Genomic DNA, 20253 nt, shown 5'->3' on the forward strand with positions numbered 1-20253 from the left:
GTCAGGTCTAAACATAAATGGTTAAAGATGTGGTAAAAATAGCAAGAGACAGGAAAAAAAAAAAGAAGGCATTCTCTAGGGGCCTGTTGACAAGGGCTGCCTGCCCAGCCTGCTCTGGCCGCCCCTCAGTACCGTCCACACGGAATCTGGTTCAGTGGCCCAGGCTCAGGTCTCCCCACGTGTTAGGGGGTGATGGGTTTTCTAGTCTAACGCGTAGTGGCGGAGGCGTCTGTGCCAGACAACAGCAGCTCATGGGCTCTAGCTCCACTGGACCCAGGGGTGCCATTTTTCAGAGCTCAGGTGGCGCCTGCACAAGAAGCAGAAGGATAAGCACGCTGACTGGCCAGAAGCGGTCACTGGGGTGTTGTCCTCTTTCCATGAAGGCCAGGCCACAAACTGGACGCTGACATGCAGCTGAGGGTTCGTCTCAGGACTGTGCGTGGTTTTGCTCTGGCCCATCCATGTTGTCTTACTGAAGGCCCAGGGGGTTTTGTTTGTTTGTTTTGACTTGGGTTTTTTCGCCTGTACCGTGTGGCTTGTGGGATCTTAGTTCGCCAACCAGGGATTGAACCCAGGCCCTCAGCAGTGAAAGCACGGGGTCTAATCACTGGACTGCCAGGGAATTCCCAAAAGGCCCAGGTTTTAATGTCTCAGATACTTAGGGTTAAAAATGAAGCCTGCGACCACAAGGCCAGTCAGTGGCTCACAGGATCGATCATGAGAATGATGGGAATATGGGAAAAAATGCCGGGGGAAAGCCCGGTGCCCGCAGGCCCCACATCCATCTGCCTCGTGTCCCCCGTCTGCAGGCTCCCCATGTGCTTCGTCTGTTGGAGGTTCTCTCCTCCCCCTTCACCAAACTCGTACTCAGCGCTTCAGTCTCAGCTTGCCTGTCCCATCTTCAAGCCCTCCCTGCCCTTGGCTCGGGCTGGGCCCCTGCTCATGCTGCTGCCCACTGGCACCCGCGGACAGGGGCCTGCTTCATGCTCCTCTTCAGTCCACTAGAGAGGTGGCCCTGAGGAAAGACCTGGGGATGGCACTGAGATCGTGCTGGCTTGTTCCCCTGTCCCGCTGGCCCTTTGCCATTCTCTCCTTAAGTACTGACAGTCCGTGCGGTCTGTGGGCCTTGACACAGGTGACTGAGACCATTACTTTTTCAAATTGCTCAGTGGAACCTTCTTGCTCTGTGAGCTTAATCCCTTCCACCTACTGATGGAGTGTCCAGAGAGAGCAGGGACTGTCCCCAGGTCACGCAGCTTATCAGGAGCAGAACTAGAAACCCAGTCTGCATCCCGGCCTCTTGTCCACCCCCGAGCCCCCTGTGGAGGGGTGGGAAGCGGGTCTGGGCTTCTCGCTGGAGCTGCAGTCCGGGGAGGACTCGTTCAGGGGAGCGGCTGTACCACAAGACCCGCGTGGCCCCCGGGAGCCGTGGAGCTCAGGGTCTGTTGACACAGCACAAACCATTTCTCTCTCCAGGGCCCCAAAGTCACCGGATGCCCCAGAGGCCCAGTCGGAGGAGGAAGCAGACGAGCTGTCCCTCACTGACCACAGTGAGATCATGGCAAGGCTGACGCTCAAGCAAGAGGTAGGCTCCTCACGGGCCTTCGTGTGCAGGGCCTGGCCCGGGAAGAGGGTGGGGGGCTTTGAGAAGGGGACCTGCAGGTGTCCCAAACAGAAGGGCCCATGCCGAGTGCTGACCCCCCCAGGTGGCCCTCCTAGGCGGTGGACTCTGGCATCCCGTTCGTCCTGGCCCCATGCCTGGGCCACCGTGGGTGCTCTAAGACCCTGGGCACATGGGTGACTTCCAGGAGGAAGTGTGCCGTCCCCTTCTGTGACACTTCTGGAGAGTGATCTTGGGCAAGTGACATGTCCTCTCTAAGCCCCAAATGACAGGACTCTCGAGGGTGTTGTGAGAACGAAATCCACGAGGGTGCTCAGCACGGAGCCCGTGTGTGGTAAGCCCTCTCTAGTGCAAGATATTTTTATGTTGTTAGTGACAGAATGACCCCACTGTAGTGTCAGCGTAGGAAGCACAGCTAATTAAGAAATTCCAGGCCTGGCCACCGAGGCTGCCTCTGTCCCATGTCTTATCAGTAGAGCTTCATGGGTAAATGCGGTGCCCGAACCTGGCACAGTAAGAGGGGCTGACCTGAGAGGGCCTCCTACCCCCTGCTGCCCAGCGGTTCCAGGGACACGGAGGAATGGCTCCCAGTGGTAGCCTCGACCCCCGCCGAGGAGGCGGCTGTGCTCTACACACACACGTGGCTAGGCTGCAGCAGAGAGGAACAGGGAAGGCAGGGCTGGCTCCTCTGCAGAGAGAATGATGTTTCGTGACTCTTGCCAGAAATTTCTTCTGAAAAATCAGGCCCTGGGCGGAGCTGCCCTGTCTTAGCTGGAAATCCAAGACACTTCCAGCATAAAAACCTTGAAGCTTTAGAGAGGCAGGTGCATCTCCAAGAGCTAGAGACACGAGGAAGCTCGCGGGGCGTGGCCTCCTTCGGAATTACAGCGTATGGGGCCGGTGGCTGCAGGCCAGCTTTATGAGTTAAGGCCTCAGTTTGCTCATGTGAAAATAAGACTTTTCCCTTAACTGGCAGGCCACGGTCAGTGTAAGCAACATCGGATATAATTGAGCATCTTTTTTTTTTTTTTTTTTGGCTGTATGTGGGCCTCTCACTGTTGTGGCCTCTCCCGTTGCGGAGCACAGGCTCCGGACGCGCAGGCTCAGCGGCCATGGCTCACGGGCCCAGCCGCTCCGCGGCATGTGGGATCTTCCCGAACCGGGGCACAAACCCGTGTGCCCTGCATCGGCAGGCGGACTCTTAACCACTGCGCCACCAGGGAAGCCCCTAATGGAGCATCTTTGTGACACTTTTCACTCCTCTAAGAAGGGCTCCCTGGAAGAATGTGGGATGTGACAAGTGATTCCCTCCACCTGAGGAAGCAGGTTTAGGTTTAGGGCAGCTTGCTGCAGTTTTGGGAACATGCGCATACCTGGAAGTGGTCTGCCACCTCCACCATCATCCTGGGAAGGGCCGGTGCCGGTCCTGCCTGCCTCCCCCTCGGCTCCCTCCGCCCCCTCTTCCGCCCTGAGCCATGGGTTGGTGAACAGGGAAAGACTGACCGGAGCCATGCCCCCCTGAGCCAGTGGTGTCCTCAGAGCGCTGTGCCACGCGGTGGGCGGGCTGGATGGGTACACCTGGCCTCCGCAGCCCGACCACGCTGCTCCCGGAGTGAGGGAGGGTAGGGCAGAGAGGACCTGGCGTCTCTGCAACACTGTGTCTTTGTCATCTCGTCCCTGCTTGTGACTCCCTAAGCAGACTTTCTTACAGCTGCGTTCTGCTCCACGCCCTCCTTTGCTGTGGTTTTGCAGGGCGACGATGGACCAGACGTCCGGGGAGGATCTGGTGACATCCTACTGGTCCACGCTACTGAGACAGACAGGAAAGGTACGGCAGCACCGGCCGCGGCAGCCTCTGTGCCCAAGCTCCCTGGAGGGGGCTGGTCCCGCTGAACCGAGACATTGCTTGGCTCCACCGCCCTGCCCTCTCCTCTCCTCCAGCCCTGAGCGGGTCAGAACAGCAGTCCTGGTGCTGCTGGGTTACCGTAGGGAGTGCCCACGTGGGGGACAGGTGACCCGCATTCAGAGCCAGACCCTCCGCTTCCCAACCCCCTCAGAGTGTGTCGTCTGGTGGTGCAGGGTAGTAAGGACCCCAGGATCATCAAGGGGCAAGTTTCAGGTGCAGAGCCCGGCACCTGGTAGGTGCTCCACGGACGGTACCTTGAGTAGCGACATGTTCAACGATAGTGCTAAAATTACGTTGATGTGCGGGTAGCTTTTTATGCTTTTCCTGATATTTTGCCCATTACACTATTCCAGACCTCTGGATTGGGTTTCCTTTATTCCTCCTCTGGGAGCTTCCTGGGGCAGAGGTCCTGTCAGGAGCAGCCAGTCTTCCAGCAGCGTTACCTGCACAGGACAGGGTTCCCCCCTCTCAGCACAGAGACACCCCTTCACGTCCTGATCCTTCGAGAAGGCTGGAAAAGCAGGGCCTGTTTTCTGTTGGGTGGACTCTGCTAGCAGAGAAGCTGTCTTTCCAAGTTGTGTTCTGGAAGGAGGAGGAAAAGGAGGTGCCCGTGACCTTGGTCAGGTGGGAGGGGCCTGCAGTGCACACGCCCCACAGCTGGGCCTGGCCTCTCCCCACACACACTTCCTTTTTACTTCCCTTTTACATTTTTTAAATTATTAAAAAGATGATGGAACAGCAATGGTAAAGTAAGGTGTGTAGGAATTAAAGCACCCCAGTCATGAAACCCTAACCCACCAATTTCATTTCTGTAAACAACCTGGTCCCTATGTTTTTACAGCAGATTTCCCAAAGTATGTTACACAGATGATTCTGGGAATTGTTAAATTATGAAAGTAGTACAAAACTAATTGTTTGCATTGCTGAAAATTGGAAAATTAGAGAAAAAGAAGAAATGGCTCCCACAAACTCACCACAGCCACGCTTTTGCCCTCCGGGTTTCTTCTGACCCAGGCAGAGTGCGGTCCTGGAGACTGAGTTTGAATCCTGGCCGTGCGTTCTCAGGCCGGGCCGCTGCTCGGCACGTCCCTTCTCGGCCTCAGCTGACTCAGCTTTGTGAAGAGGTTCAAAGTGCCCAGTGGGTGTGAAGACTGAGCAAGTTGGCACATAGGAAGTGCTCAGGGAGTATCTGTTTACATCCCCCAGGAACAGCCCGTGCTCTGCCTTCTTCAGTAAACCCTCCTCCGTGCCGGACATGTCAGAGCTCCATCCTCAGCCTGGCATGAGAAACAGCTCTCATTTTTGTCCAGTAGTAAAAGGCTGAAGTGGGAGCTGGCCCCAGTCCTCAGCCCTGAGCAGTAAACTGCTGACCTGCCAGGTGCAGCCGGCTGCGGCCAAGGCCAGAGGGCAACCCGAGGACCTTCCAGTCGGTGCTGGCCGTGCCTGGCAGAGGAGGCTCTGCTGCCCGCTGGGGCTTCCGCTCGGTTTTATCAGTGGAAAGATTTTGAGGCTCCAGTCGTTTGTCCCTGGGATGGGCGGTTGAGGCAGAGGCCCTGGGCCACACAGCAAGCTCCTTGGGCAGGTGGCTTCCTGCAGACCAGAGACCACACCAATGGCTGGAAGACCCCATGGCTCAGGGGGTGCAGCCTTGGACCCCTTCTTCCAGTGGGCCTTGCCCTCCCCTGACACCAGAGCCTGCACATCTGAGTGTCCAGCCACATGCCAGGCTGAGCCCCTTCGGCCTTTTCTTAGGTCTCTCACTATGTGGAAATTCCCAAGATTTTTGTTCCTGGGCCCTGCCACCTAAAGTGTTACCTATGCTTTAGCTTCAGAGTCCTGCTGATGAGTTTGAATTGTATTCTCTATGCCCACGGTGATTAAGACTCTGAATCATCGTCTTCAGGCAGACAGGAAGCTCTCAGTGTGTAATCAGAGGTGGCATGTACTTGCAGCAGGTGTGCTGCCTGTCCGTGCCCTGCGCCAGTGGCAGCCTCACTAATCAACCGCTCTTCCCTCCAGACCTGGTGCTGTACTGCGAGGCCTTCCTGACCACCTACAGGACCTTCATCACCCCTGAGGAGCTCATCAAGAAGCTGCAGTACAGATATCCTTGCCCGTGCCTCAGCCCTGGCGTCACACCTCTCACTGCACAGAGCCTCCTGGCGCCAGGAGAGGGGCCTCCGTGCCCACACGGCCCTCGCGCAGGGAGCTGTGGGCAGGAGTGAGGGAGATGCTCAGCCCAGCTCCACCATGGCCCAGCTTTGGGACCTCAGGCAAGGCTTCTTTGAGCCTCATTCCTCGTCTGTAAAAGGTCTGAGTGACGTTATGTGAAGTGCCTGGAACATAGGGTGCTGCCTATAATGGCAGTTGTGATCACTGGGTGATTCTGAGAAAGAATTAGAAAGAACTGGCGCACGCTGAGAGGGTGGGAGTGTGCGGGCCCCTGCAGAGACCCAGGTCACTGGCACCTGCGGCTTTGCAGAGCTGAGCCCCAGGGCATTAGGGGTGATGGGTATGAAGTTCGCAGGGTTTGAGGGGATCAGGACTCCAGAGAACCACCTCAGGGCCAGGCACGGCCACTCCCCCAGATGGCAGACCCAGCAGGGGAGCACAGTCGCCTCCTGCCCCTCGACCACATCTACCCCACGGGCTCACCCTTTCAGATACGACTCCCCACAGTAGTGGCCAAGGAAGATCCCGAGGCCTGGAGGGACACACTTTCATTGCCTCTTTCTCAGGTCCAAACCTGCCCATCCTGCCAAGGCGAAGGAGCTACTGTTCCGGCCCAGGGTCCCTGCCCCTCAGCGTCCTCCCGCGTCACAGCCCATGACTGCCATCTGCTGGGCAGCCGCTATCCCTTGGGGCAGAAGTCCTGAGCCCTCCCAGCTCGCCCACTCCCTCCCGTGTCCCTCCTCTGCCTCCTGTCCTCCTCTCTCCCCTGGCCCCCCCTCGGGGCCCTGGTCCCTCAGAACTGGACGGCCCCCATGTGCAGAGACTTCCTTCCCTCCCGCCTCCCACCTTCAGTGGCTCACACACAGGCCTGGGTCAGCGAATGACAGTAACTCACTTGAGAACGGCCTGGTGTCGGTTATGCTGCTGAGCGATTGCGTGGGTAATCTCCCTCCGCTGTACCATTTCACACACACATCACTGCCATTTGTTATGTGGTGCCATGATAGTATTTCCTACTGTGTAATTAAGGAAACAGAAGTTCAGAGAGGTTAAGTGACCCGTAGGGCAGCCTGGAGGGAGAGCACCCCCCAGGCCTCTCAGACTCGGCATCTCAGTATCTTCCCTGCTTGGCACTTCAGGCATGTTAACAGACGTGTTGCAGCATCGAGATCCTGGGCGCAGCTGGCTGGTGGGTCCCATGTACTGCCGGCCCTCGGCGCTGTCTCTGGTGCACAGCTCCTTCCTGAGAGCAGGCGGTGTGGAGCCACAGAAGTGTCTGGAGGCTTGGTGAACACGAGGGCAGTGAGAAGTCATGACCCTCAAGGGGGACCCCACGGCCTCAGGGAGGAAGTAGCCAGGTGTTTGAAGGGCACAAGTGCAGGCAGCCTCTGAAGCTGTGGAAGGGTGATGGGAACTCGTGACGGGGGCGGAGGGAGACCCCTCTGGGGGAGCTGTGCGCCTTCCCCAGGGATTTTAGGGCAAGTGCTTTCTGACCACCTTTCTCTGCCTGAGCTCAGCGATGCAGCCTTCAGCATTTCAGCGGTCACAGGAGCCTTGGGTTGATCCCAACAGAGAGGCAGGCCTGGGAGTGCCAGGAGACGGTTGTGCAGGCAGGAGAGGGTGGTGGTCGAGAATGGGGTCAGAGAGGTCTGGGCTGAACCTCACTTTGCGGCCCCGCCACCCCGCACAGGTCCTCTGCCCTCCCTGTGCCCTTGTTCCCAGGGTTCGCTCAGGGAAGGGGGGCTGGGGGAGGGCAGCCCTCCCGCTCACTTCCTCGTCCCTACCCGTGAGGGCGGTTGTTTCTTTAACCTGCGCCCACGTACGAGAAGTTCTCTCCTTTTGCCGACACGTTCAAGAAGCGCGTCAGCAAGAACACGTTCTTCGTGCTGGTACGGGTGGTGGACGAGCTCTGGTGAGTCCTTCCCCCCGGGGGATGGCGGGCGAGGGGGCCCAGCAGACCGCGGGCATCTCGGGGTCCCCGCTGGGGTACAGGCTTCCCCGCAGAGATCTGGGCCTCCCGTCACATTTCACCTGCGTCTCCTGGGCTCTGTGCCCACAGAGCACTGCCCAAGGCCCTGGACAGGGCTCACTCCTGCCTGCTTCAACACAACCCCTGGGGAGAATGGCTTGTCCCCTCAGCCCCGCCCTGGCCCGGCCCAGCCCTGGTTTCCTTGTGGGGCCATCCCTCTGGCACGTGGATTAGACCTTGGCTGCCCTCTTCATCTTTCCACGGTCCCCTGACTGAGTGGCATTTGCCGTTTCCAGTCATTTAACAAACACAAAGTACAAGGTCCCTTTCCTAGATCTAGAGAGCCCTTGGTAAGGAAGCCACCCAGGCCCCGCCCTCAAGGTGTTTACCTTCTGCTGGGGGGTGGCCTTAGTGATGATGGGGTGGGGCTGTGAAACACTGTGTGGAGAATACTGTGCAGGGGCGTCCTAGGGCTGTCTGGTCTGTGGAGCCCAGACCTCGTGGTGATTCATCACCCCTGTGGGATCAGGAGCTCCCCTGGGGCAGGATTTGTTTCCATAGCCCAGGCCGCAGCATGGTCCCTGGTGCTTATCCAGTGCCAGTGACCATTTGCTGAGAGAATGGCAGTTATTTGTTGCCAGTGGGACCACTCCCGGCACTCTGTAGGATGCAGACAGCCATCCCAAGACCTTCTCTGGCTCTCTTCCCACGAGAGGTTTCCCAGCTCTGCTGGTGGGTGTCTCAGGTGTCTCGAGGGGCTTCTGGACCCCATGGCAGCAGCCCTCTTCTTATGCTCGCATCCCTGCCCCTCACCGCATGGCCCTTGGCCCTTTAGCCTAGTGGAGTTGACGGAAGAGATCTTGAAGCTGCTGATGGAGCTGGTCTTCCGCCTGGTGTGCAGCGGGGAGCTCAGTCTGGCCCGGGTGCTCCGGAAGAACATCCTGGACAAGGTGGACCAGAAGAAGCTGCTCAGGTGTGCCAACTCCGACCAGCCCCTGGCGGCCAGGGGCGTAGCAGCCAGGTGCGCCACCCGCTGTCCATCCTGGGCTTCTCGGGGCCCTGCCTCTGGCGAGAGCCGTACCAGCAGCCATCTCTCCATTCCATTTCCTTCAGTGCCCCCCCGCCCCGCCCCGCCCCGCCCCGGCCTCCCCACCTCACCTCCCGGTACTGCCCGGGCCCTGTGACGAGGTGCCTCAGGGACAGCCCAGGGGTTCCCCCGGGGCTGGGCCTCTTCTCCCGGGTTATGTTGTATGACTGATCACCGTTTTAGTAGGAAGTGGAGCAGCAGGGCGTGTAGGGGCTTACCAGGACAGGGGACAGGGATGCCTTTCAGGCTGTGGTCAGCGCCGAATTCTCTTCCCGGCGTTAACGTGGCAACTTAATTCTTACCGCCCCCTGTGCCATCCTGACCGTTCCTGGGAACCTGTGTATAGGTTCCACCTGTGTAGAGGTTCCACTGGCCCTCTCCTGAGACCATGGAGGTTTGTTGATTTATCACCTCTTTGTTGGTGTCTCAGCTCCATTCACCTGGCACCATCTTTGTTCCCACTGGGCCCTGAAGTGGGGTCGGGCTGTGCGTTCTCAGGCAGCTGAGCTTGCGGGCTCGCGAGTGGAGCCACCGAGCCTGCCGGGCGGAGGCAGGCCCCGTGGTCCCAGGGAGACGAGTGCAGTCTGGTCTTGACCCGCCCCCGACCTGCTGCGTGGCCTCCGTGCTGCTGTGAAGCAAGTCGTGTTCCCTCAGCTCTGAGGCCCGAAGTGCGGCCCCCACCGTCCCGTCCACTGACCACTCATCTCGTGCCTCTGTCTTCCAGGCCCGGGACCTTGCACGACTTTCACAGCCATGAGATAGCTGAGCAGCTGACGCTACTAGATGCCGAGCTCTTTTATAAGATAGAGGTATGGCCACGTGTGGGGCTGGGGGAGGGCTGTGCCCGGCCCTGGTGAGTGCTGCTGCTTGTCCCCAAGTGAGAAAAGCCACCGCGTCACAGCAGAGCCAGCGGGCCCAGGTTCTATCTGGTCTACCTGCTTTTTCAGATTCCTGAGGTTTTGCTTTGGGCCAAAGAGCAGAACGAGGAGAAGAGCCCCAACTTGACCCAGTTCACAGAGCACTTCAACAACATGTCCTACTGGTAAGAAGGGCCCTCGGTGCACAGCACTTCTGGATGGGCGCCCGCGTGTCCTTCACAGAGAGCGCCCCGGGCAAGGAGAAAGAGGCGCCCTTTCATTCCTCCCAGCTCCTTCTGGGGCCCTGTGAGCACTCCTTGTGAACCAGAGACAGGACAAGGGCAGGGACGGGACAGGGCGTGTCTTGCACGTTGGAAGGGGCCACCTGGGGGGTGGGTGGAGGAGGACTCAGCCAGGATTTATTAGTAATGTCTGCTACCGAAGGCGGCAGGGGAGCGGGTGTTAAACTTGGTATCCTGCACTGGTCGTTGCCAGTCTCCCCACTGCCAGGCGGCCTCAGGACTGACCCTCACACCAACGCTGCCTGAAAGAGAAGTGGAGCACAGGAGTGGCTGTGTGAACGCTTCTATTCAGCCTTCAAGTCTTACAGCAGAGTGAAGCCCAGAAGGGCACGTATGTTGTAACATACAGCAGAACTGTGGGCTCTTAAAGACGCGACTCAAGGGTGTCCACGGCCTCTCGGCCTCAGTAGAGGATGGTTGGGTGTGGCGGCCAGGCAGTCTCTTACTGACCCCCGGACACACACACAATCCATCCCCACCACCAGGGAAACGTCTGTTTTTTAAGTGCTCTAAGGACTGCTCTTTGGAGGAGAGTTGGGTCCTCTCCCACTTGCCCTGCTTCTCTCTGCACCACAGGAAGCGTTTCACTCGTCAGCAGCACATGCTCAGCGTAGCAGCCCAGCAGAGGACGAGGTGGTTTCCAGGGCAGACAAGCCGTGCAGCCCTGAGCATGGCCTCCAGCCCCGCCCCTTGCTGGGCGCGGGGGCTCCAGACACACCCCCTGGGGCCTGCCTAGGAGGAGATGCGGGTGGAGCCCCTTCAGATCCCCAGTGCTCGAGGTGGAGTCGGTGCCGGTGCCCTTTAATGGGTCAGAAGAGGGGCACGTTCTCTGGGTGACGGGCGGTGGCCCCTGTGAAAGCACAGGGGGTCGAGGCCACCGTGAGGTCCTCGTGCAAGGCTGGCCTTTGGCTTTGGTTGCTGCTAAGTTTCTGAGAGGTGCCCTCCCTCATGGCCAGCAAGGTGGCCTCTTAGCCCACACGCCCACTCATCTCCGAGCTAATCCTGAGGCCACTCACTGAGCATTTCCAGCCGCCGTGGTGCTCACGGTCAGCGCTCACCGGGAGAGCGTCCATCCACACAGTCAGACGTCCCAGCCACTGGATCTCTCTGTGGCCTCTTACCTATCCCTGGGGTGCCATGAGCTCCTTCAGAGCAGAGACGGGGGTACACCTGGTGCCTCGTGAGCCCGGGGCACTCCGTAGGCACGGGCTCCTGGCCAGCTGGTACAGGTGCCCCCGTCCCATTGCCACCAGAGGCCTGAAGAGAGACGGGTCAGCTCAACTGTCTCTTTCTCCCCTTGGTCTGTGCAGGGTCCGGTCCATCATCATGTTACAGGAAAAGGCCCAAGACAGGGAACGGCTGCTCTTGAAGTTCATCAAGATCATGAAGGTAACTGTGGGCACCCTCCCCAGAGCCTGCCACAGGAGCCCCTGCCTGCCCGCCCGCCCATCCCTGCCTCCACCCTCTCTCTGCAGCACTTACGGAAGCTGAACAACTTCAACTCCTACCTGGCCATCCTCTCGGCGCTGGACTCGGCCCCCATCCGCAGGCTGGAGTGGCAGAAGCAGACCTCAGAGGTGGGCGGCTGGGAGGGCAGCTGTGGGACGCGAGGCCCGGCTGTGGTGGGACGAGCTCTGCCCCGCCCTGCCCTAGTTTCCTGTCTCTAAGCTCCAGTCACTGGGCCCTGCAGGGCTTGGTGTGAGTGAGTGCCGGGGTTGTCACGTCACGTCCTGCTGCCTGTACCGCAGAACCGTGCCTGGGCCCCAGCTTCACCTTCTGCTTCCTGCCCTCGATCCGGGCTTCTAGAGGGGCTCCTTTGGGTGCAGGCCGCACTAGGCATTGGGATGTAGTGTGGACAGGCTAGACCCGTTATTAGGTGGAGCTCTTCAGGGCAGGTACTACAGGGGGAAGGATGGGGATGGGGTGCCGAGCAAGCATGTGAACGAGGAGCCTGGGCCAGCCTGAGGGTCAGGGAGGCCCCCTAAGGAGGTGTCGATCACACCATGACCCGAATAGGAGCTTCCTGGGAAGGGAGGGGAATTCCCATCAGAGGGGACAGAGGAGGACAGAGGCCAGCGTGGCCACATCACTGGGGAGGATGGCTCTGCATCACAGGGGTCTTGGGGGACCTGGCAAGGAATTGGACCTTTATGTTTGTGTGGGTGCTATTCCTGGAAGGGAGACAGCCACAGGGCTGTGTCGCCTGGGCTACCTGGGGGTCGTCTCAGGGGGCAACATAAAGGGACAGTTATAAGACAGTGGTGTATGGAGAAATGGGACATTCACACCAGCTGCTCCAGGAACACATAACAGGCCCTGAGGAGGCAGGGAAGGCTTCCTGGAGGAGGTGACACATCAAGGTGAGAGGCACATAGCAGGCGAAGGCACAGGACAGGCAAAACCTCACCCACACTGCATGCAAGAGCAGCGAGCTCACCCGCCATCCCTGGTGGACTCTGCCTTGAGCGCGGTGAGGCGCGAAGGCAGGCTCGGGACCGCGAGTGACATGGTCCAGTGTGTGCTTTTGAGGTTCAGGCGGGCTGCAGCACTGAGCACAGCCAAGCAGGAGCCCAGCTCGAGGTCCAGCACACGGGGCACTGGCTGCTCAGAGACGCGGTTCTTTGTCGGCACCGCGGCCCCACGGGCCACTTACCCACGGAAGGCCTGGCTGGGGCGGGGCGGGGTCTGGCTCTGGGTTGGTGGGGGGAGGGGCTGGGGCTCGGTGCCCCAGCGTTGGCGCTGTGCTCACAGACTGCGCGTCCCTCCTGCCAGGGCCTGGCGGAGTACTGCACGCTGATTGACAGCTCATCCTCCTTCCGCGCCTACCGGGCCGCCCTCTCGGAGGTGGAGCCGCCGTGCATCCCATACCTGTGAGTACAGCCTCCCAACTGGGTTTGCCCCTCGTGTGCTCTGGGGAAGATACAGTGGGCCCACCATAGAGAAGCCCTCACTTAAAAGCTTCCAACCCAGACGTTTGTGCTTCTGTTTGAACTTTAAGAATAAAATGTGCTCCTCGTTAAACAATTTAAATGAAAGAGGGGCCCAGTGAAAATGGTTCAGTCTTCCCCACCGCCCGGTCCTCCCACGCCTCCTCTCTTCCCTCATCTGCCAGTGGGCTTGTTTAGGCGCCCGTGTGGACAGCCGTGTAGCACCTCTCTTCCCCCACCAGCGGCAGCGTGCTGTAGTCCAGCTGTCCTCAAGCTTAGCTGCACATCACAGCCCCTGGAGGGCGCTCCTGTCACCCCAGGAACCCTGAGCGTCCTTGGCGTGAGGCAGCTCAGGGAGCGTTTCCCCACATGTGGGCCACGGACTAAACGTGTCTCACCAGAAAGAATCCCATGTCACGTAAGCTTGGGAAATAGGAAAAATTGAAGCCAAACAGTTTTCTTTGTGCGGGACTCACCGGACTCCTTAATATGCTAGTGGACGGTGGGAATCTCCCAGAGGGACAGGAGGCTCAGCGCTGTCCCGGGCTGAGTGTGCAGCGGCACGGCCCTGGCCGCCACGCTCCGAAGTGTACACCTTGCAGCCGACGGCCCTGCCGTGCTTCCTAGCCTTCCTGCCCTGGCCGAGCACGACACCCCTCCCCAGCCGGGCTGCTTGGGTGGGCGTGGCTGTGCCCCCCCCACCCCGGGCTGGGCTCTCCCTGTGCAAGACCCACCCCCACTCACCACGGGGCTTTGCGCCCTGTTTGATGACAGCGTGTGACCCCCCACCCCGCCACCCAAGTTCAGGGTGGTATCATTCTTTCCTGCTCATCTGTTACTTGTACCGCTCTGCTGGGCTGGGACGGCTGTTGAAGAGGCTCCGTAGCAGGTGGGCCTGAGCCCGCTCTCCGGAGACCAGAACCTGAGTCAGGAATTCGCGCCGCCCCTCCCCGCAGACACGCTTGCGGGTTTGGCAGCTGCTCGGGCTCCGGCTCGCCCATCAGCCGACTACCTGCCAGGTCACCCTCCAGAGTCTAACCTGCTTCTTCGTCCTCCCAGGGGGCTCATCCTGCAGGACCTCACCTTCGTTCACCTGGGAAACCCAGACTACATTGACGGGAAGGTGAATTTTTCCAAGCGTTGGCAGCAGTTCAACATCCTGGACAGCATGCGGTGCTTCCAGCAGGCGTGAGTACCGCCGCCCTGAGCAGAGACCCCCGGGGACCCAACAGCTGCTCCTGCCAGTGGGGCACAGGGCCTACCCCCAGAGCTGGCCGCCAGCTTGTCCTCCGCCATCCCGTGGCGGGGGGAGGCTGGCGAGCCCTCCTTACTCCAGGGCAGTGGGGTCTCCCTGGGACCTCGTGCAGAGGGGAGCCTGGCTGCAGGGTGCTGCTCCGGGAGCCCTTGCACAGAGCAGAGCACAGCTCTGGGGTGCAGCTCACACTCTGAGCACAAGCGTCCCAGGTGGGCGCCCCTGCCCCGTTAGTCTGCTGGGGCGGCACACGTGGCACCTCCAAGGGGTCTTGGGGCTGTTCGGCCCACACTGGCTCTCACTGGCCACCCTCCTCCCTCCACCAGGCATTATGACATCCGGAGAAACGACGACATCATCAACTTCTTCAACGACTTCAGTGACCACCTGGCCGAGGAGGCGCTATGGGAACTCTCTCTGAAAATCAAACCCAGGAACATAACACGGAGGAAAACAGACCGGGAAGAGAAAACCTAGGAGCAGGTGCCACAAGCGAGGAGAACTCGAGAGGCTCAGAGGGCCGCTCCGAGGCCGGAAGGGACTTTGGACCTGTTACGTGGCAGTGGCACGTGTCCTGGCCTCAGAGCCACCAGGCCCATCCAGGCCGCTGCTGTGCTGGGCAGGCGTCCGGAGCCACAGCAGCTTCCTGCCCCTCCTCCACAGGAGCAGACCCCCAGCCCGGGGGAGCCAGCGGGCGGTCTCACTGCTGATTTGTGAACTGGGGGTTTAGGGTTTGGTTTTGGTTTCTGCTTTCGCTCTGTCTTCCGCTCTCCCTCTCTCCCCCTCCCCCCAAGCCTGGGAGCAGTGCAGGGACTTCAGCAGCAGCCCAGGAATGGTGGGAGTCTTCTGAATCTCCTGAAGTGACAGATGAGTAGAGGCCCAAGGAGCCTCGGGGCGGGGGCTGCTCTCCCCGTAACCTTCAGTTGGGTGGGCACAAAGTAGAGGAGACCCGGGGAAGACTCCTTTCACTTTCCATGTCCTACTTTTTAAGTGGAGGATGATGTGAGCTTCTCACCTGGCCCAGAAGGGTACGGCAGGTGGCCTTTCAGCAGCCCTGGGGCTGGTGCTCCCGTCGCAGTACTGGCCCACCCTTGCTGGGTCACAAGCAGCAGCCGTGGCTGTCGTGTTTTCGCCTCTTCACTTCCTCCGCCCCGTCCCACTGGCCCTCCCCATCCTCTGGCACCGTGGGAGCTGGGAAGCAGCAGCTGGAAAGGAAGGACTTGACCATCCAAGAAACACACTTTGAGTTGGGGCCAGTAGCTCTTGGTGAGTTAATCTGGGGAGAGGGGAGGGGCATTTCTGTTGGGGGGAGGGCCGGCAGCCCCCTCCTCTGTCGCTTGCTGTGTGCCTTAAACTCCATCTCCTATCCGTCCCGCCCTGCGGGCTCCCCTCGTCCCTGGCGCTGAGCCTGGTGGGCCCAAAGGGGCTCCCCTTTGCTCATCAGACCTGCCAGCCTGACCAGCTCTCCCGTGGGAAGGACACGGTGTCCCTGGCGCGGAGGCGCCCCCTGGGGTTGAGGGCCACGGCTCACCTGCCAGCCGGCAGCGAGGCACAGCGTCTTCAGAAGCAGGTGCTCTTTCCAGCCTCGTCCTCCAGAACCAGCCCCGCTGCTGCGGTGGACGAGCTGAGGCGAGGTCTGCGGGGGCTCTCCACGCCCACTGGCCTCCGCGCCAGCCAGACGTGGGCCTGCGGGCAGGCTGCCATCAGAATCCGACGGCTGCCCGCCTCCTGTTTTGTTTGTTTTACGTAATTGAGAGCTCACCTCTCCTGGGTCTGGGACTCGGGCAGGCGAACACCAGGCTCAACCCGGGCTTAGCCCAGTTTAAACAGAACAAAAGTAGAAAGCAACATCTGTTAACTGTTTAAAGAAACAGCCACGTCACTTTGAGTCCTTCATGGGTCTTGGAACAGCTTTTGTCAAGAAGCTGTCTGTCCTGTGCACAGAGGGGAGGAATCTGTGACATGTCAGTTACGACCCCTCAGGCAGCAATCCTGCAGCAGCGGGCGGAACGCGTCACTTTATTATTTAAAGCGTGTGTGTATAGAGTCGCTGGTTATGAACAGTATTGTGTGTGGGGTTGGGTTTTAGTTTGTTCCCGCTGTTTTAAGTCCTCTCATTTCAGTCTCCCTCCTTCCCATCTTCCTCCTGGCCTGGCCCTGCTCTGCAGCCGCTGTGTGCTCAGGGCCCATGGGCTGTGTGGACTGCGGTTCCCTGGGGCCTCCCTCCATAGGCGGGCAACTGTCGACGCTGTGCTTCAGGCTCAGCGTCCCAGCCGTGAGCTGGACGGGGCTCGGGGGCTTCACCGTCCCTCAATTCAGAACAGACCCTGCACCCACACCTCCCCGCCTTGCCGGGAGCCCTGGCTCTGAGCCGAGGCACTGGGCAGGCAGTGCAGGTGGACAAGGGGCCGGCGTGGCCAGGTGACCCTGCATGAGGACAGCAGGCGCAGTGTGTGTTTTAACTTATTGGCTGACGGGCTTCCCCACCTTGACCTCATCGAGACACATTCTGGCTCTGGGAGTTGCCAGCCTGGCTGTGGTTTGTCTGTCTCAGGGGCCAGATCAGCTGTACGAATCAGTCTTTACAACAAAGACACCCTCGGGAGGATTCGTTCCCTGCAGAGGCAGTTCTCACCTGCAGGTGTGGGTGGATCAGGGCAGGCACGTGCCAGGGCTGAATTAAAGCCCCGATTCTGAGCAGCGCCTCCCTCCCACGGCCCCGCGCCTCCCCAGTGTTACATTGTAATATATCCCCGACTAACCTGGCTGATGGTGGCATCTTCCTGCAGACATTTCAAACCTGTAACTTTTATATGAAAGGAAAATAAACACAGATGAAAGCCGCGGCCACCTGTGTACCACATGCCGCGTGTGTCAGAGTGACAACTGAGCTGTCTCCTTTCTGTGACCTCCTCGTGGGCTGGGCGCCTGGCAGGGGGTGTTGGGGGGGTCTTTTGTCCCCACCTCTGTGGTCCCTTCTCTGTTCCCCAGTTTCTCCATCTGGAAGTGGGGGTAGTGACAGCTCTACCTTGTACAGTCTGTGAAGGCTCAGCAAGTTATACCTGGAACAGTATCTGGTGAGCTGTCACCACTATTATTACTTAGCATATACTGAGTACCAAGCACTTTGCAGGCAGCTTTACCTCACTGAATCCTCTTAATTTAAAAATGATACACGTGAAATACTACAACCATAATAAGTACTACAAAGAAGAGGTACTTAACATTAAAGAAATTAAGTTGGATTTGAAATCCACTCACAAACATCAGGTCCAGACAGGCTTAACAGGTAATTTATGCTAAACAAACAGCTTCAGTCTTAGGCGAATGCCCCTGAGAACAGAAGAAGGGAAACACTTCTCAACTTGTTTTATGAGTGGAATACAACCTTGACACCAAATCCAGACAAGGACAAGAAAGAAAATTATAGGCAAAATTACTGATGCAAAAATTATAATCTTAGCAACCCCAAACCAGTGATAACGTAAAACTCAAGACTCCCCATTGGGCACATCCTCAAATGCAAGGATGGAGTGATGATAGTACTTGATCCCTTTTCTTAGACCCTTATTTGGGCATTCCCATCTGGTACGCCTTTCCTTCCTGGGGAACTGAGAACAGGTGTGCCACCTCCATGTGTACTTTCTCCATCATGGCATACTTAGATTCCAGGTGTTGAGATGGCAGAGCCCTAACTGGAGGGAGCCCAGTCAGGGACGACTCCCACTGTTCCACACTGGGCTTTACACGAATGAAAAATGAATTTGCACTTACCAATAAGCTGCTGAGATTTCAGGGCTTGTAAGTTTTCACAGCATGGCCTAGCCTCTCCTGAATAAACTACATTAACAGATTAAAGGAAGAATACCATATAATCACCTCAGTAGTCAGAAAGACCACTGTTAAAAAATTAAAACACCCATTCATAATTTTTATTTAAAAAATAACAGGTAAGTAGTAATCAAAAACTTCCTTAATCTAATAAATGTTACTTTCTAAAATCTTATGCAAACGTTATACTTAATGGTGAAATATTTAAAGTTCCTTTAAAATAGAACAAGGTAAAGATCCCTCTGTCACCTTGTCTTTCATTGTCGTACCGGAGATACTAGCCAATGCAACAAGAAAAAATTAAGAGATTAGTAAGAAAATCACGGTAGTTAACAACGAACTACTAGAAAACAATTCTTGAAATACCCAGTTTATACTAAGATCACAATTCTTAAGGTACTAGGAATAAACCCAATAAGAGATGTATAAGACCTTATAGGAAAAAGGGTAATCTAGCAAGAGAATATAACATGTAAATATTTACACACCCAAATTCGAGCAACCTAAACATACGAAGCAAATAGTAACAGACTGAAAGGGAGAATAAACATGGGGCTTCCCTGGTGGCACAGTGGTTGAGAGTCCGCCTGCCGATGCAGGGGACATGGGTTCGTGCCACGGTCCGGGAAGATTCCACATGCCGCGGAGCAGCTGGGCCCATGAGTCATGGCCACTGAGCCTGCGCGTCCAGAGCCTGTGCTCCGCAACGGGAGAGGCCACAACAGTGAGAGGCCTGTGTACAGCAAAAAAAAAAGGGAGAATAAACAGCAATACAGTAATAGTAGGGAAATTTAATACCCCACTTACATCAATGGATAGATCATCCAGACAGAAAATCAATAAGCAAAACATTGGCCTTAAACACATTAGACCAGATGGACTTAAAGATACATACAGAACATTCCATCCAAAAGCAACAGAATACATTCTTCTAAGAGCACATGGAACATGCTCCAGCATTAGGCCACAGGTGTTTGTAAATGTACGAAGATTGAAATCATATCAAGCATCTTTGCCAGTCACAATGGTATGAAACTATAGAAATTACAAGAAAATGGGAAAATCCAAAAATATATGGAGATTAAACAATATACTACTGAGCAACTAATAGGTCAAAGAAGAAAATAAAAAATACATTAAGACAAATGAAAATGGAAATACAACATATCAAAACTTACAGGATGCAGCAAGAGCAGTTCTAAAAGGGAAATTCATAATAATAAACACCTAAATCAAGAAACAAAAAGCTCAAATAAACACTAAGTTTCAAGGAACTAGAACAAATGAAACCCAAAGTTAGAAGGAAAGAAAAAGATTAGAGTGGAAATAAAATACAGACTAAAAAAGACAATAGAAAAGATCAATGAAAGAGCTGGTTCTTTGAAAAGATAAACAAAATGGACAAACCTTTAGCTAAACTCGCCAAGAAAAAAAGAGAGTACTCAAAATCAGAAATGAAAGAGGAGCTATTACAACTGATACCACAGAAATACAAAGGCTCCTAAGAGACTTCTGTGAACAATTATATGTCAACAAATTTGACAACCTAGAAGACACAGATAAAAACCTAGAAGACACAGATAAATGCCTAGACACAACCTACCAACACTGAATCATGAAATAAATCTGAACAGACCGATTACTAGTAAGGAGATTGAATCGGTAATCAAAAACCTTTCAACAAACAAAAGTCTGGGACCAGATGGCCTCACTGGTGAATTCTACCAAACATTCAAAGAAGAAGTAATATCAGTTCTTCTCAAACTCTTCCAAAAACTAGAAGAGGAGGGAACCTTTCCAAACTCATTTTTGTTTTTAAAACAAGGCCAGCATTACCCTGTCACCAAAAACAGATGAGAATGCCACAAGAAAACTATAGGCCAATATCCCTGAGGAACATAGATGCAAATATCCTCAACAAAAAATATTAGCAAACAAAATTCAACAATACACTAAAAGGATCATACATCATTAGCAAGTTGCATCTACTCCAGAGATACAAGGATGGGTCAACATCTGCAAATCAATGTGATACACCACATTAATAAAATGAAGGATAAATACCAAAAGACCACCTCAATAGGTATTGTAAAAGCATTTGATAAAATTCAACATCATTTATGATAAAAATCTCACAGCAAAATGGGTATAGAGGGAACATACCTCAACATAATAAAAGTCATATATGACAAGCCCACAGCTAACACCATAGTGGTGAAAAGCTGAAAGCTTTTCCTTAAAGATCAGAACAAGACAGACACTGGAAAAAAAATAATAAATTCCCTGGCAGTCCAGTGGTTAGGACTCAGTGCTTTCACTGCTGTGGTGG

The 20253-nt window shown here is 56.3% G+C and overlaps 1 protein-coding gene and 1 long non-coding RNA gene across 12 annotated transcripts in view; one reads left to right on the forward strand and one right to left on the reverse strand.

Moving 5' to 3' along the window:
* RAPGEF1 (Rap guanine nucleotide exchange factor 1) overlaps positions 1–16979 on the forward strand; it is a gene marked incomplete at its 5' end in the record, with an annotated part of 157688 nt that extends 140709 nt beyond the window's left edge. For all 11 annotated transcript variants that reach the window (XM_082617306.1, XM_082617298.1, XM_082617302.1 and 8 more), the window contains 12 exons: positions 1477–1585; positions 3374–3449; positions 5547–5631; positions 7519–7611; positions 8504–8689; positions 9480–9564; positions 9703–9797; positions 11225–11303; positions 11390–11491; positions 12687–12784; positions 13901–14029; positions 14420–16979. In XM_082617306.1, the coding sequence (XP_082473432.1) occupies positions 1477–1585; positions 3374–3449; positions 5547–5631; positions 7519–7611; positions 8504–8689; positions 9480–9564; positions 9703–9797; positions 11225–11303; positions 11390–11491; positions 12687–12784; positions 13901–14029; positions 14420–14570 (1288 nt within the window). In that variant the 3' untranslated portion in view covers positions 14571–16979. The remainder of the gene's footprint in view (positions 1–1476; positions 1586–3373; positions 3450–5546; positions 5632–7518; positions 7612–8503; positions 8690–9479; positions 9565–9702; positions 9798–11224; positions 11304–11389; positions 11492–12686; positions 12785–13900; positions 14030–14419) is intronic.
* LOC309802131 lies at positions 3463–7510 on the reverse strand. The gene is made up of 4 exons (XR_014293721.1): positions 6595–7510; positions 4899–5117; positions 4502–4804; positions 3463–4109 (listed from the first exon to the last, which is right to left on the reverse strand). It is a non-coding gene; the product is annotated as an uncharacterized lncRNA (long non-coding RNA).
* Positions 16980–20253: the final 3274 nt, after the last annotated feature.

This window comes from Mesoplodon mirus (genome assembly GCF_964341445.2).
Source record: "Mesoplodon mirus genome assembly, chromosome: 1".
NCBI lineage: Eukaryota > Metazoa > Chordata > Mammalia > Artiodactyla > Ziphiidae > Mesoplodon > Mesoplodon mirus.